Raw genomic sequence first — 13274 nt, 5'->3', positions numbered from 1 at the left:
CCTACTTTCACACTATTTAATCCATTTTGATCACCATAGCATCGACTGACTTGATTCTTAAGCACATTGAATAGAAAAGTTTTTCCTGTACCAGCTCCACCAGTTATGAACAATCGTTCACGATGTTCACTTCCATCCATTTGCTCTGCAACGCTCTGAGTTATTTTATTAAATAACTCTCGCTGTCCAATGTTCATTGCCTGTTGTGCAGTAACGAATTCATCATTATTCATGGCTTGTTCATTAATTTCCAATTCTTCTTCTTCTTCAATTCCATATGCTACAGGTTCCTCAAGAATTTGGAAGGCATGTGCTTGATTAAATGCAATTTCAAGCTGACGATCCCTTTCCCGATATGTACGCATTCGTACACTCATTTCCATTAGTTCACTTTCATTCGCTAGAAAAGCTTCTCTTGCTGTGTCAAATCCTACTACCAATTCATCTTCATTTCTAAATGGTTTATATTGCAAGAGAAGACTATAATAAAAGTTTTGTGGATCGTTTGCTGCAATGAAATATGGGACTTTTATAACTGCTGGAGTTGTACGAATTATCATACGCATGTTATTTTGTAACCGAATTGTCCTCCTTCTTCCTTCATCCTCTTCAAAATCTCCATAGGCATCCATATCAATGTTTTCTTCACAATCATTTTGTGGCTTTTTGTAATACGCCTCAAATAACATGGCGAATTCTAAAAGACTCATATTTTCAAATTCGTATCCATGCTGAGGATCTAACGGGCGCTGTTCATAACGATCCATTATACTTAAGAAGAATCCCATACCTTGATTATCTTTATCGAACTGAAGAACGTGGTATCTTTGATGTTTCAGTCTTGTGTTTAGAAATATTGTCTTTCTAGAGCTTCCTCTCATGTGAAGATGACACATTCGATAAACAGCTTCACAAGCAGATACTTGTCGCTCATTCAGTATTTTCATGCAAATCTTAAAAAGCTTAACTGAGATATCTGACTCTTCTCTTCGTATTTGCCGTATTGCTTGCACAAAATCTGGATTCATGTTTTCAGGTTCTGACTTTCCAACGTATTTTGCAACATAGTATGCAACTGCTTCATTAGTACCACAGGGCTGTATGTCCATATTACCTTCCCATACCTGCAATATGGTTGGATTATAGTTGTTCACCCATCGTTCATGTCTTCTTCGCTTTAATATACTCGTTCGTCCGTTGTTTCTGACAAACTCATCAGATGTAGTACTAATGATTTTTGTGATATTGCTTTCACGTCTTGGAAATCCAAATCTACACACAACATTGGGATCATTCTTGTTACAAGTTTCTGTGTGACGATGTACTTGACACTTTTTAACTAAATTGTACAATTCAGAATCTTCTTCTGGCATTTGACAAGAAACCACTCTCTCAAACATCTCAATACCTTCAGGAGATTCAAAATCAGGATGATTTTGAATCCAAAACAGCATATGTGCATGCGGACTACCACGATTCTGGAATTCGATTCTCCACCAGAAATCTTTGACCTTTCCTCCTAGAATATCACTGTTTTTGACAAATTTCATGAATGCATTAAGTCTAATCATGAAATGCCGACTAACTATTACAGGATATTTTTCAACGAGTAATTGTGACTCGTTAATCGTTAAACTCCTAGGATCTACGTCTCCTCTTCCGTCAGCTTTCAATAAAGCTATACGCATATCAATCCAATTAAGATCGTTACAACTAAGAGTTACGAAGTACGTTGGAGGTCCAAGACATCTGATTTGGGCAATTAGATCAGAAAGAGCGCTTCTCCAATATGCAGATGATCCTCTTACATTTCGCATAATCAAATGAACGTCTTCTATTGCACCATTTTGATTTTGAAATTTTTTAGCACAGGTTGAAATCATAGATTTAACATTATTCGATTCTTTCATTGAAAGAGCATAAAACAAATAAGCACTGGACTGAAACCGTGAATCACTTGACAGAATCCGAAATTGGAAGTAATCTAAAGGAGTGATATCAACGGCTCTGCTGTCCTCCTTTAATCCGTTCTTTCCATATGGAAAGAGGTCGAACCATGCAAATTCTTCGTGCTTTGGTTCGTGTCTTATATTCACTATATTATTATTCGTTTTTCTTCTAATCTCATTGAGATTATCCGACACTTCCACAAATTCTTCGAGGTCAGGTTGAGCCATATCAGTCGGAGCCATCATAGATGTTTGTATAGGTATCGAATTTAACTGTCCACTAATTGGCGTTGTTACAAAATTCTGGATTTGATCATCAATTTCAGTCTGTTCTTCTCCAACATCTGCATCCTCTGTATCCTTAATGGTAACATCTATGAAATCGAGTGTGTATGGTTCGTTTCTCGATGATGATGTTGCTCGCTTGCACACTCTATGAAGCTCGTCCAATGTACTGCATTCAATAACACATGCTTTACCATTTTCATCATTTCTGCATTTTGCTCCTTTAGAACCACAAGAATGAGAGTCCGTAAAGAAATATTTACCGTCATTTAATATGACTGAAAAGCATTTTCCCATAGCGATAAAAATTCCAGCACTGTGTGTTTCAAATAACTCTTGCAAAGATCTTTTTAATGGAAGTATACGGAATTGATTCTGCAATTCCTCATCTAATGGTTCGACATCATTTAATGAATCTTTTAAGTTTCCAACCCATGGAGGATCACCTCCACAATTGAATGAAAATGACTTTTCAAACATCTCAAAATCCTCTCGAATGAGTGCAAGATACTTCACTGACAGGTATCCATTTTGATCAACTTGCTGGCCAATCGGTAGATCTTTCGATAATATGATAATACGTTGGTACAACTCATCACCAGAAAACATGTTTTCGTCAAGCATCATCTTTGTCCATTGTCGTGGCGGAACTACACTTGCTCGGACTATATTAGCAAAAGCCATCGCACAACATTGTCTTCCTCCAGTTTCAGGATACAATGTCTCATTTCCTTGATGATGCGATGCTTGCAATATTCTAGATAAAGTATTACACTGTTTATATTGACCTCTAAACTCTCGCTGATCTGGACAATGTTCCTGAACGCGTATAAAGTCGCTTTGTTCTATTCTAGCATTAGTGTCAATTGTGACATCTTGATATAACGGATTGTTATCTATCAACCAACGTAGTGCTTTGAATATGCGATCTCGTGACACCGTGAATTCACGGGTGCAATCAATGTTCTCCAGGTGTTCTGTTACAACAACCATGCCCGATTCTTGCGTAGATATAGGTAACATGTTTGGCAATGTTTCAGTCACTTCAAATATATCTTGGGCAAAGAGGATTGCTTGTCCTTTAAATCCCAATTGACCAAATCGACCACTCAATCTTACGATTCTAACGAAAGCCTTGATTCGACACAATAGGCGTCTTTCGAATAAAGTTAAATCTTTAATTTCATCAGGAATTTCACCAGGATCAAGGCTATTCCAGTATGCTTTTGGGGGCTGATCTTGCTTGTTACTTGTTAAATGTGTCTTACATCTAAAACAAACTTCCAGAATACCTTTTCCGACCAAATTGTCAGGTAAGTAATTTATTGCTGCATTACTTGGGGTACATCGAGTTATTTGATTCGGGTAGCAAGTTTTGTTGCAAATGTCACAGCTTCGATCGCAGAATACATTTATAGCAGCTTTGAATGCATCAATACTTGCATTTTGCTGCGTTCTGTGTACTTGCATGAATTGTCTGGCTTGGACGACTCTAGCAGAATGTTCCTCTTCTGTTGCATTCTCTCTGTGCACTTGCATGAATTCTCGGGCTTGAGCAATTCTAGCCGAATGTTCCTCTTCTGTTGCATTCTCTCTGTGCACTTGCATGAATTCTCGGGCTTGAACAATTCTAGCCGAATGTTGTTCTTCAGTAGCATTCTGTCTGTGTATTTGCATGAATTCTCGGGCTTGAACAATTCTAGCCGAATGTTCTTCTTCAGTAGCATTCTGTCTAATCTGAGACTGGGCTAAATTATTCCGCTCTCGTCGTTGCGAAAAGATTTCATTGGACAAATCTTCATTACACCTTCGTCTCTTTGATAAACGTGTATTCTTAGCCACTTCAGTTTCTTTTTTTCGTTTGTCCTTATACTTTTGTCTTGCTTTTTCTAATCTACGCTTCCGCTGCGTAGTCGTTTCACTACCTCCACCAGTTAGATTTAAATATTTTTTGTTTTGTTTCATTTTTTGTTCCCACGATTTCCGCGACAAATAACGGTCCATTCCCCCAGAGGTCCGGTTAGAAGAATAAGGCACTTATACAACAGGGTGTGCCAGGTACCCTGAGGTGTCCGCTAGCGATATGACATTTTTCACGCCCACCTTCATATCACTCAGCCATCGCCGCGCAACTCTGCAATATATTGGCTTAGGTGGCTTTTATAACCTAATCTAAATCTGCTTCTGACTTGCATCGTACTAACGGGATCCACCACTGGAAGGTTCAGATTAGGTACTTGAATGATAGAGGCTATGAGTAATTTTAATTACTTGTTTTACGCATTTCATTCTTTTGGAACCCATTTTACATTAAAATCCCAGACTTGTATAGTACAAAAACATTAATAAAATCTCACTCATAAAAACAATCCAATCGAATCCTTATGATACTGCTTATGTTACAATATGTATGTGCATCAAGTATTCCTTTCACATAACCACTTTCTAAACCTTAACTTACATGATACTGGTCAAATAAAAAACACAACAACAAAATGGTTAGAGCTAGATGATTTTGTAATCTCCTACTATGTTTATATGTAAAGAATAAATTTAATTTTTTGCAAACCACCACTTTTGGCCCTACAAACTTTCTGTTGTTGCCATAAGAAATAAAAAGCCTATAGATTGTTTTAAATTGAAAGAATCACATAAAATTTACAAAAAAATTTATTCAGATTTACGTGCAGATGACAATTAATTATACTTTATTGTAAACTAAGTCCATAATATCGAGCTATAGTTGTTGCATTAACATTGTACAACTATTTCTAAACTATCATTGGCAATAATCATATATATACAACAGATACAAAAATTATCGTTCTTGTGAAGTATAAAATTTCATACAAAAATCTAAATTCTCTCTTTTTTTGATCATTTATTATTTTCTTCAATTCACTTTAATTAAATACATTTTTTATGTAATGATCAATGAATATTTTACCAGATGATTATCTACTTCTCGACCCATTAACATTTTGTGAATATAATTACAGATTAACTTTAATCCAACGATTTATTTAAATCTTGAGTCGGATTTAAATGCTTCAAAATAACGGTTTTTTAAAATTCAAATTTGTCCTTTGGATTCCTATGAGAAAATGACTTATCATTTTTTTTTATTTGATTAAAAATAGCTCAGAGATATTGAAAATTTGACCAAATCAATAAATGGTATTATTAATTAGTCTAAAACAAATCATATAAACATATTTTCAGTTAAAGAAATATTCTAGTTCATGCAAATTAAAAATATGCATCATTGACTTTGGATTTTTTTCCCATATATAATGTTATTATATTAATTAAAGCATAATTAAGCATTTTTGTGATACAGAAATGCGAAAATATTGCATTGTCATCGAGAATACACATGTGAAAAAATTTTGAGTTCAATTAGAGCAGTAGAAGTGGTCGAAAAATCGATCGCAAGATTTGATCATGACCAACCAACCAACCAACAGAGTAAGTCAATAAAAAGCGTTTAATTAATTAATAATAATTAATAATAATAATAATAATAATAACAATAAAAAGCGTTTAATAATAATAATAATAATAATAATAATAATAATAATAATTAATAATAATAATAATAATAATAATAATAATAATAATAATAATAATAATAATAATAATAATAATAATAATAATAATAATAATAATAATAATAAACCCTACCAAAGATAAAATTTCTCATCAAAGTTATAAATATCCTCAATGTATATAATTTCTTCTACTTCATTTGAAGTTTAAGTTGAGCTTTTTCATGAAAAAGATAGGAACAAAGGTCAACCTTCAACATTCAAAATCAGATCAGAAAGTTGATGTTGATGTTTACTGAGAAATTTGTTTATGATAACAACTTTTTAACATGACCAGATTTTTTACCACTAACATCCTTTTGTTCGGACATTAATGGAACTTTCCTCTCTGTCATTTTTGTCAAACAAATGTTAAGGTTCTCATAAAAATATTTACCGAGACCATAAGAGGTGAATTTCATGGTTTAAAATGACAGTTTGGACAAAGTTTATAGTACAAATCCAGAACAGAGTCCATCCGTCACGGAAAAGTTTAAAATGTTCACAGATTCAGAAATGTCAACTAATAAATGATATGCCTTGCAAACTTTTTGAGTGATCCTTAATATATACACTAAAAAATTAATAGCAACTTCTCACATCCACTTAAAAGTTTACTCAATTAAAATATGATATGAATAAAACATCCAGCTCGAAAAAAAGTTTAATTCTGTAACCACAATTCACTTCACAGTAACTGCTCGAGAAAAAAATGCGTTACAGGATCTTTTGTTTTACATTAACATGAAAAATCATTTTCCATTTCGATTCAATTCTGATGGAAAATTTTGTATGTACATTTGAAACTTTATCCACACAATTAAAAACTTTTATTTGTAGATTTTTGTGCTGCTGCCAATTGCAAAACTTTTTAATATTATTTTTTTTTTATATCATAGATAGTCCTGCAAAATGTTGCAGAAGGGAAACAATGCTATCAAATGGGCAATATAGACGGAGAATCCTCGCTCCTAGAATTGTGTGTATATGTTTTTGAAGGTAGGCAGACAGAAGATTATATGATTGGAAAATTCACTTTTCTTTCCTTTTCCTTTTTTTTTTGCTCTCACAGGAAAATTCACAATTCACTAATTAAATATTTTTTCACAAAATTAATCCTTAAGTATCCAATTCCTTGAGGTTATTAGCCATTTGGATTCACTTATTTATCAAATTATCCCAACTTTCTCACCTTTTGACTTGAAAATTCACTTAAAAACTTTTATTTTGTACATTTTTCTTAAGCGAGAATGAAATAACCTCCGTATAGCATCCATCTACATAGGCGTAGTTAGAAAAAGTGACGAGTAATGATATGAACACTTTCCAATGTCCATGTAATGCGCATGTTCATGGAAAGTGCACGGATAATTTCCAATCATATTTATTATTATGTACAGACACACTGCTTTCTCTCTCCTACTCTCTCACTCGCCTCGACAAAACTCGACTCGACTGTGTATGATGATAAAAAAAAATAAAAGTTTCACATGCTTTCCTTTCAATGCGGTGATGCTGATGCTACTGCTGCATTGTTTTGAAAAATATAATATAGATGGAAATCTCATAATAGAATGATAGAGGAAGTAAATTACTATAGCAAATATATATGAATGTTTTTATATGAAGCTCATGAAATAATAAAGGATATATGCCGGCTTATATATGAATACATATTACGTACATAATATCAATTCAATTCTGTTATATTTATGACTGTATACATCTTTATTAATAGTGATTCCAATTTCTCGTACATTCATCTTTTGTTTGGTCCATAATTGTAAGCATTGTTAGATTTTTTGTTCCTTTTGACAACAAACGCAAGCTTTGCACAATTTCCTGTATTCAATGTGTGTGTTGTACTTGCATACAATAGTCAATTCTTGTTTGTAGCATTCTTATTTGTATTACAAAGATTTATACATGCTGTTTGTAATTGCATTGTTTGCGGAAAGTCGTTTGTGCTGTACACTTTTTTGTATTGAAATGTTTTAGTGATTATCTAGCTTTAATGGCTGTTTAATCTTATTTGTAAGCAGAAATCTTCTAGCTTTGACTTACTTTAAGGGATATTGCTCTAATTATGTTTGCTGGATTGAATTTCATAGAGAATTAGTCGTATGTCTAGTTCAAGGGGCGACAGTCACAGGCAGACGTTATTAGTCGTCGGCTACCCTGGCTGTAAAAGATTTACACAGATTTCCTTAAATAACCTTAAAATTGTAACTGAATACTAAATCAAAATCGATATTATACTCAACGTACACACCCTTAAGTCCTTAAATCTGTTTACATCTACAAAACTACAATCAAAGCAGCTTTAAATCCATTTCATCCAAAAACCTAATTTAAATAATTTAATAATTTAAGTCTCTGATATTTTTGCGAAGAGTTTGATTCAATTTGAATAATTTAAAGCATCTCTTTTGTTATCTGTAATCTGTACATTCCGGAAATTCCACTTTGAAGTTCTGACTGAATTAGAATATGAGAACAACAAAGAAACTTAATTAGTGATTCCTCAAGCTATTTAATTCTACAACTCGTGTGCGAACTTTCATATTGGATTTAAAAGTCATTTGAAAGTTATGTAAGTGTTCTACATAAATCCTATAATCCAATTTTAGCGTCTTTTAGTAGATTGCATTGAGCGTCAATGCTTATGTCAATCTTGAGGTTTCCCTTGACTTTTGTTTTATAATCCATTTGAAATTGGAACAGTAGAATATGTGGGAACATAATTCTATCATTTCATCTCTCACATGATGTAATTTTTTGACTTCCAGGATTTCCCGTATCTTAGATCCTCTATTTACCAATTTTTTAATATTCTACCATTTATGATGATTTGAGAGAGAAAATTTTCTGCGAGAGAACCTCATTCCATTCTTTTTTCAATGTTGAATTATGCATGTTTGTTTGGAATTCATTAAAAAAAAGTTTTTATATTCCGTTCTGTTACAATTTTTTTTTATTCATCTTGCCTTCATCATTAATATGTAATTCTTCAATTTTCGTACAATTTTTTTTTATATTCCTTTTCTTTAATTAGATAATGGTGGGAACAAATACATAATGTAAGTAAGCACTCATCTCGATCACTTACTTATTCATTATACATCATGCCAATTTAAGGGATATCTTCATTAAGGATAGAGGTGGTTTCACTCGTTCGTCATCATATTTTTTTGTTTCTTATCGTTGTCATCTTCGGTAAATTCAATGTGTTTTTATATATTTCGATAGATTATCGATTATCTCATTATGTCGTTGCTGGTGCTTGCGTTGTCATTTCTGTATGAGTTGATGCTGTTTCGACAGGTTTCTCGTTGATTGCCAACCTAAGGAATAACAATAAAATCAATGAGATATTTTTTAAAATATCATCGCAGGTATTTTATTCGGTTTTATGGTAGTAAATGAGGATGACGAAGAGAAAAAGGAGATGAAAATTGAATTTTCAATCAATTTTCAAACGATTTCCATTGGTAAAATGTAAAAAAAGTGTAAAAATGTAAAGTGTTCAGGATGAAATTAAATTTTCCTCATCACTTACCATGGCATTCGATTTTGAAGTTCCAGGCGATATTTAGGATGGGAGATAGCATAAACCCATGGATCAATACATGCAACAAATTTGCATGCACAAGCAGGAATCATAGTAACGGCTGGTGTGAGAAGTGATTTATCGCCAAAGGCTCCGATTAAGGCTAAAACTGCATACGGTGTCCATGATGCAACGAATAGGAAGCAAACTGTTATTGCTGCCTTTGCAATTCTAATTTCCACTGACTGCTTCTGTTGATCCACATTCGATCTTAAACTTTCAACATTCATCTTCTTTGCCTGAGCCTTTAATGCCTTCTCATGTGCTACAACATGCGAGACAATTTGACTATAGTAGTATATAATCAAACTCATTGGAATAACATAGGAAAATGTGAAAATCGTTCCAACAAACATACGATTGTCAAATGTATCGGTGAGATAGTCAAACGTGCAGGATGTGAGGAAGCCTTCTGGTACAAAACGACTCCATAATTCAAGAAATGGGACAATTGCCCATGGTGTGGTATATCCCCAAATCAGGAATAGAATTACAAATGCTTTGGTCATCGATAAACGTCCGTCCATAGGTCTAGCGATTGTATTGTATCGATCATATGCAATACATGCATTTGTTATTCCCGCACCAATTCCACTGAAGCTTCCGAGTAAGGCAAATATTTTACATCCCAAAATGCCACTTGCGAAGCCTCGATGAAATGAATTGTAAATGAATATGGGTGTTTTGACCATCATCACAAAATCACAAATGGCAAGATTGACAATGAAAACATTTGATGGAGTGCGAAGTGATTTTACGCTACATTGAATAAGAGTGAGAGAAAGAAGAGATAGAAGAATGAAACAATAATTGACAGAGGGAAAAGTGAGTTGACATTTTAAAGTCAACACTTGTGTGGTTGTAAATAACGCATCTTTTCGTCTACTTGAGGGTGAGATATATACTTTTTTTTTTGAGGATTATAACATAGGTTAGATAATGCTGATGTTTGAATTTTATGTGCTGATTTATGTTATTATGGGTAATTCACTTGTTGGTACTTTATATTCAATATTCAGCTGATGTTCTTTAAAAGGTTTTTTCTTAAAGACTTTTCATCCCAGCACACAAACTAAAGATACAACATCTCCTCTATCCTCGAGAGAAAAAAATGCGTTAAAAAGCTATTGTCATCACTCCGTCAATCAATAGCTGTGTAAATATTTATTGACTCACGCTGTAAAGACCCAGATGACAAGACCGTTTCCAGTAAGTGAGCAAAAAGTAAATGCAATATATAATAAACCAAGCAAATAATGTAGAGATGCTTCTGGTTCCTCATAACTTAACCAATGCTCGGGTATTTGCTTTAAGTCCTCTGGCGCTACATTCCATCCCAACATTTTTGGTGTATGATCTCCTCCACCAATTCTGTATAGTCGAGAGTTGAAAATACATGATAATAAAAAAAAACGAAACATTTAATTGCTCTGGTCCACTTGAATTTGTGTCACAAAAAAACACAGTATATAAAAAATTTCACTTGATATTTAACCTTGCTTCCGCTATTGGAAGTGACAAATTGCTTCTGTCAAAGAAATTCATTTTGTGTTGTGATGTGATATGTGTGATGGATATAAAAACTTTTTAGCCTTTTTTTTTTGCACTTCAAACTCTCGTTTTTGTCGTTTAATGTTTGTTCAGTTCAGTTCTATTCCGAATATTATTTTTTTTTTCACTCCGTTCCTTCAGGCTGTAGCACAATTCACCAACTGATGTCTAAGGGATTCTAATGCATGCATTTTATATATGACACTTCCTTAATTTAATTAAAATGTGAGAGTGTTATCTAAATTACATGTTGGTCGGTAGATATACACCATACTATAGCCTTAATGAAGTAAAAAAAAAAAACAAATGTACATTGTCGATAATCCCTTAAAGTATAACAATTTTAAAGCTCAATAGGACTAGAAACACGTTACACAAATTGATGTTTGGGTTTCGCCATGCAGAGTTGGACTTTTGATACTTTAATGTAGATTCTTTGAATATTTTTGACAAATCGCTTAGATAGAAGCCTTACATCCAACCTTACTTCATTTTTTACCCATTTCAAGTCTATAATTTATGATAAAATTCTTTGGTTTGAAAATATGACCATTAATCACGTTTAACTTGGCATTATAGTGGTGAGTATCTTAACCATTTACTTTAAGCTTAAAAGCAATAAAGTTTACTCAGGATTGCCTCAGATTTTCATTTGAAAAGGCTGTTTTCTGTTTTTGATGTATTGCAATTGAGAATAAATGATGATCCATTAACACACAGGAAACATTTTCGGCACTACCACTTTGCCATAAAGCTTTTGAATAAATAATAATTCTACGCTAATTATCCACCCCTGATTGATATTGACGCGATGTACTTACAACACTTTCGTAATGAACGTCCACAATGTAAATTATTTAAATTTCATTAAAAAATATCGCAAAAGTGTGAATTAAAGAGATTTTATGGATTCACATCGATGATGGGTGATTAAAAAATTACACGCAGCTGTAAGCGGTTTAACCATGTAATCTAACACTCATAAAACATGCATAACAGAACTCCACTAGTATCATATCATCATCAATCTCTATTACGTCTTCTTAATCGTCTATGCACTTTATTATATGATTAGTATGATAATCGTATGGAAGAAGAAGTGAAGATGAAGGAAAAACTTTTACTTGCAAAAATTATTAATGAGAAAGAAATGTCGTATTTTTATGGTAAATTACGGCAAAAAAGAGAAGCAGCAGTAACATTGAGCAATGACCTATGAAAGTGCCTCAAAGAATTCAACTTTCATATCAACATTTTCATATATGAGCGAGTGAGAAATTATTTCTCTTCTCCTTTTTGCTTGCTTGCTTACTTTACTTTATCGTATCTACAGTATCAGAGCGACCCACTTTTGTCTTTCATTTCTTTTTAGCATATATTTCTGCAAATCAAATGTTGTTATGTGTTTACTTTGCATGAATGACTGGTTGGATGGTTTTTTCAAGTCATCAATCAAGCAGGATTTTTTTGTGTTGAAAGCAATACTGAGTCGACAAAAAAAGAGATTTTCTACCTAAGTAGCTGCTACGTTTGTTCTAGTCATAGTCTGAGAATTTGTTGATCTGTGGATTTTTTTTTGCGTAAGATTGTTCAAATGGAGATTACAACTGATGAAAGCTGAGGAATCATGATGTGCAATCTACTATGTAATGGTCGACAAGGTATGGTGTCTGATCAGAATGAAATTAGAGGTAATGAGCCATACATAGGTGATCTGTCAGTGCTAAAGGTTAGACAACTTTACACTACGCATATCATTCAATAACAAAAAGACAACTCAGGAAGTTTGGTTATAATTAATGCTCAGAGAAATGGTTTTGAGATACCAAATTGATAAAGCAAAGTACTTGCCACTCCTATAAATGGATTAACAATGAAAATTAGAATTTTATGTTAGACTAGTCATGACAGTTTCAAATATTCGTTCTGAAGTGAAGGTGCATTCAGTGAAAAAATTCCCATAAATCATTGAACAGCTCAGAGAACATCTTAAATCACCATTAACCCTTGAAGATGCAATAAGTGCGCTGCATCCATATCTATAACTTCCATTCAACACTACTTTCACTCTACAGACAAGTAAACGTACTCAAGAAAAAAATGGATATAAAAATATTTCAAATCGAAGAGACATTGAGTCATAAATATGATAAAAGTTATAAAAGGAATGTATTTGTTAACAGAAGCATAACTTTATATCAACATTTAGTATTTTTTTCTTCTCGTCTTCATGTCGCAAGTATATCTCAGCCTGATACTGATGGGAGGGAAAATAAAAGAAAAGCAAAAGTT

At 33.1% G+C, this 13274-nt stretch overlaps 2 protein-coding genes across 4 annotated transcripts in view; both read right to left on the bottom strand.

The window, feature by feature from the left end:
* The window catches only part of LOC139086003 (uncharacterized), a 43067-nt gene extending 35960 nt beyond the window's left edge, over window positions 1-7107 (bottom strand). Inside the window, exon 1 of one of the 3 annotated variants that reach the window (XM_070634260.1) lies at window positions 7014-7107. The gene's annotated coding sequence lies outside the window, so the exon portion shown is untranslated. Of the gene's footprint in view, window positions 1-6508; window positions 6583-7013 lie in introns of those variants that run through there. The other 2 variants (XM_070634264.1, XM_070634263.1) reach the window with 2 other exon arrangements.
* Window positions 7108-8779: 1672 nt separating this feature from the next.
* LOC139085987 (opsin, ultraviolet-sensitive-like) lies at window positions 8780-11202 on the bottom strand. Its single transcript, XM_070634236.1, has 4 exons — window positions 10927-11202; window positions 10608-10802; window positions 9381-10190; window positions 8780-9165 (listed from the first exon to the last, which is right to left on the bottom strand). The coding sequence occupies exons 1-4, from the start codon at window positions 10974-10976 to the stop codon at window positions 9087-9089; spliced, it is 1134 nt and encodes a 377-aa protein (XP_070490337.1). The 5' UTR covers window positions 10977-11202; the 3' UTR covers window positions 8780-9086.
* Between the last annotated feature and the right edge of the window lie 2072 nt (window positions 11203-13274).

Source organism: Chironomus tepperi, unplaced genomic scaffold, assembly GCF_022539635.2.
Source record: "Chironomus tepperi strain 1889 unplaced genomic scaffold, CSIRO-AGI_Ctep_v1 contig_85, whole genome shotgun sequence".
Lineage (NCBI taxonomy): Eukaryota > Metazoa > Arthropoda > Insecta > Diptera > Chironomidae > Chironomus > Chironomus tepperi.
The sequence above is the reverse complement of the archived record's forward strand: the minus strand, read 5'-3'. Positions and strand labels throughout refer to the sequence as shown.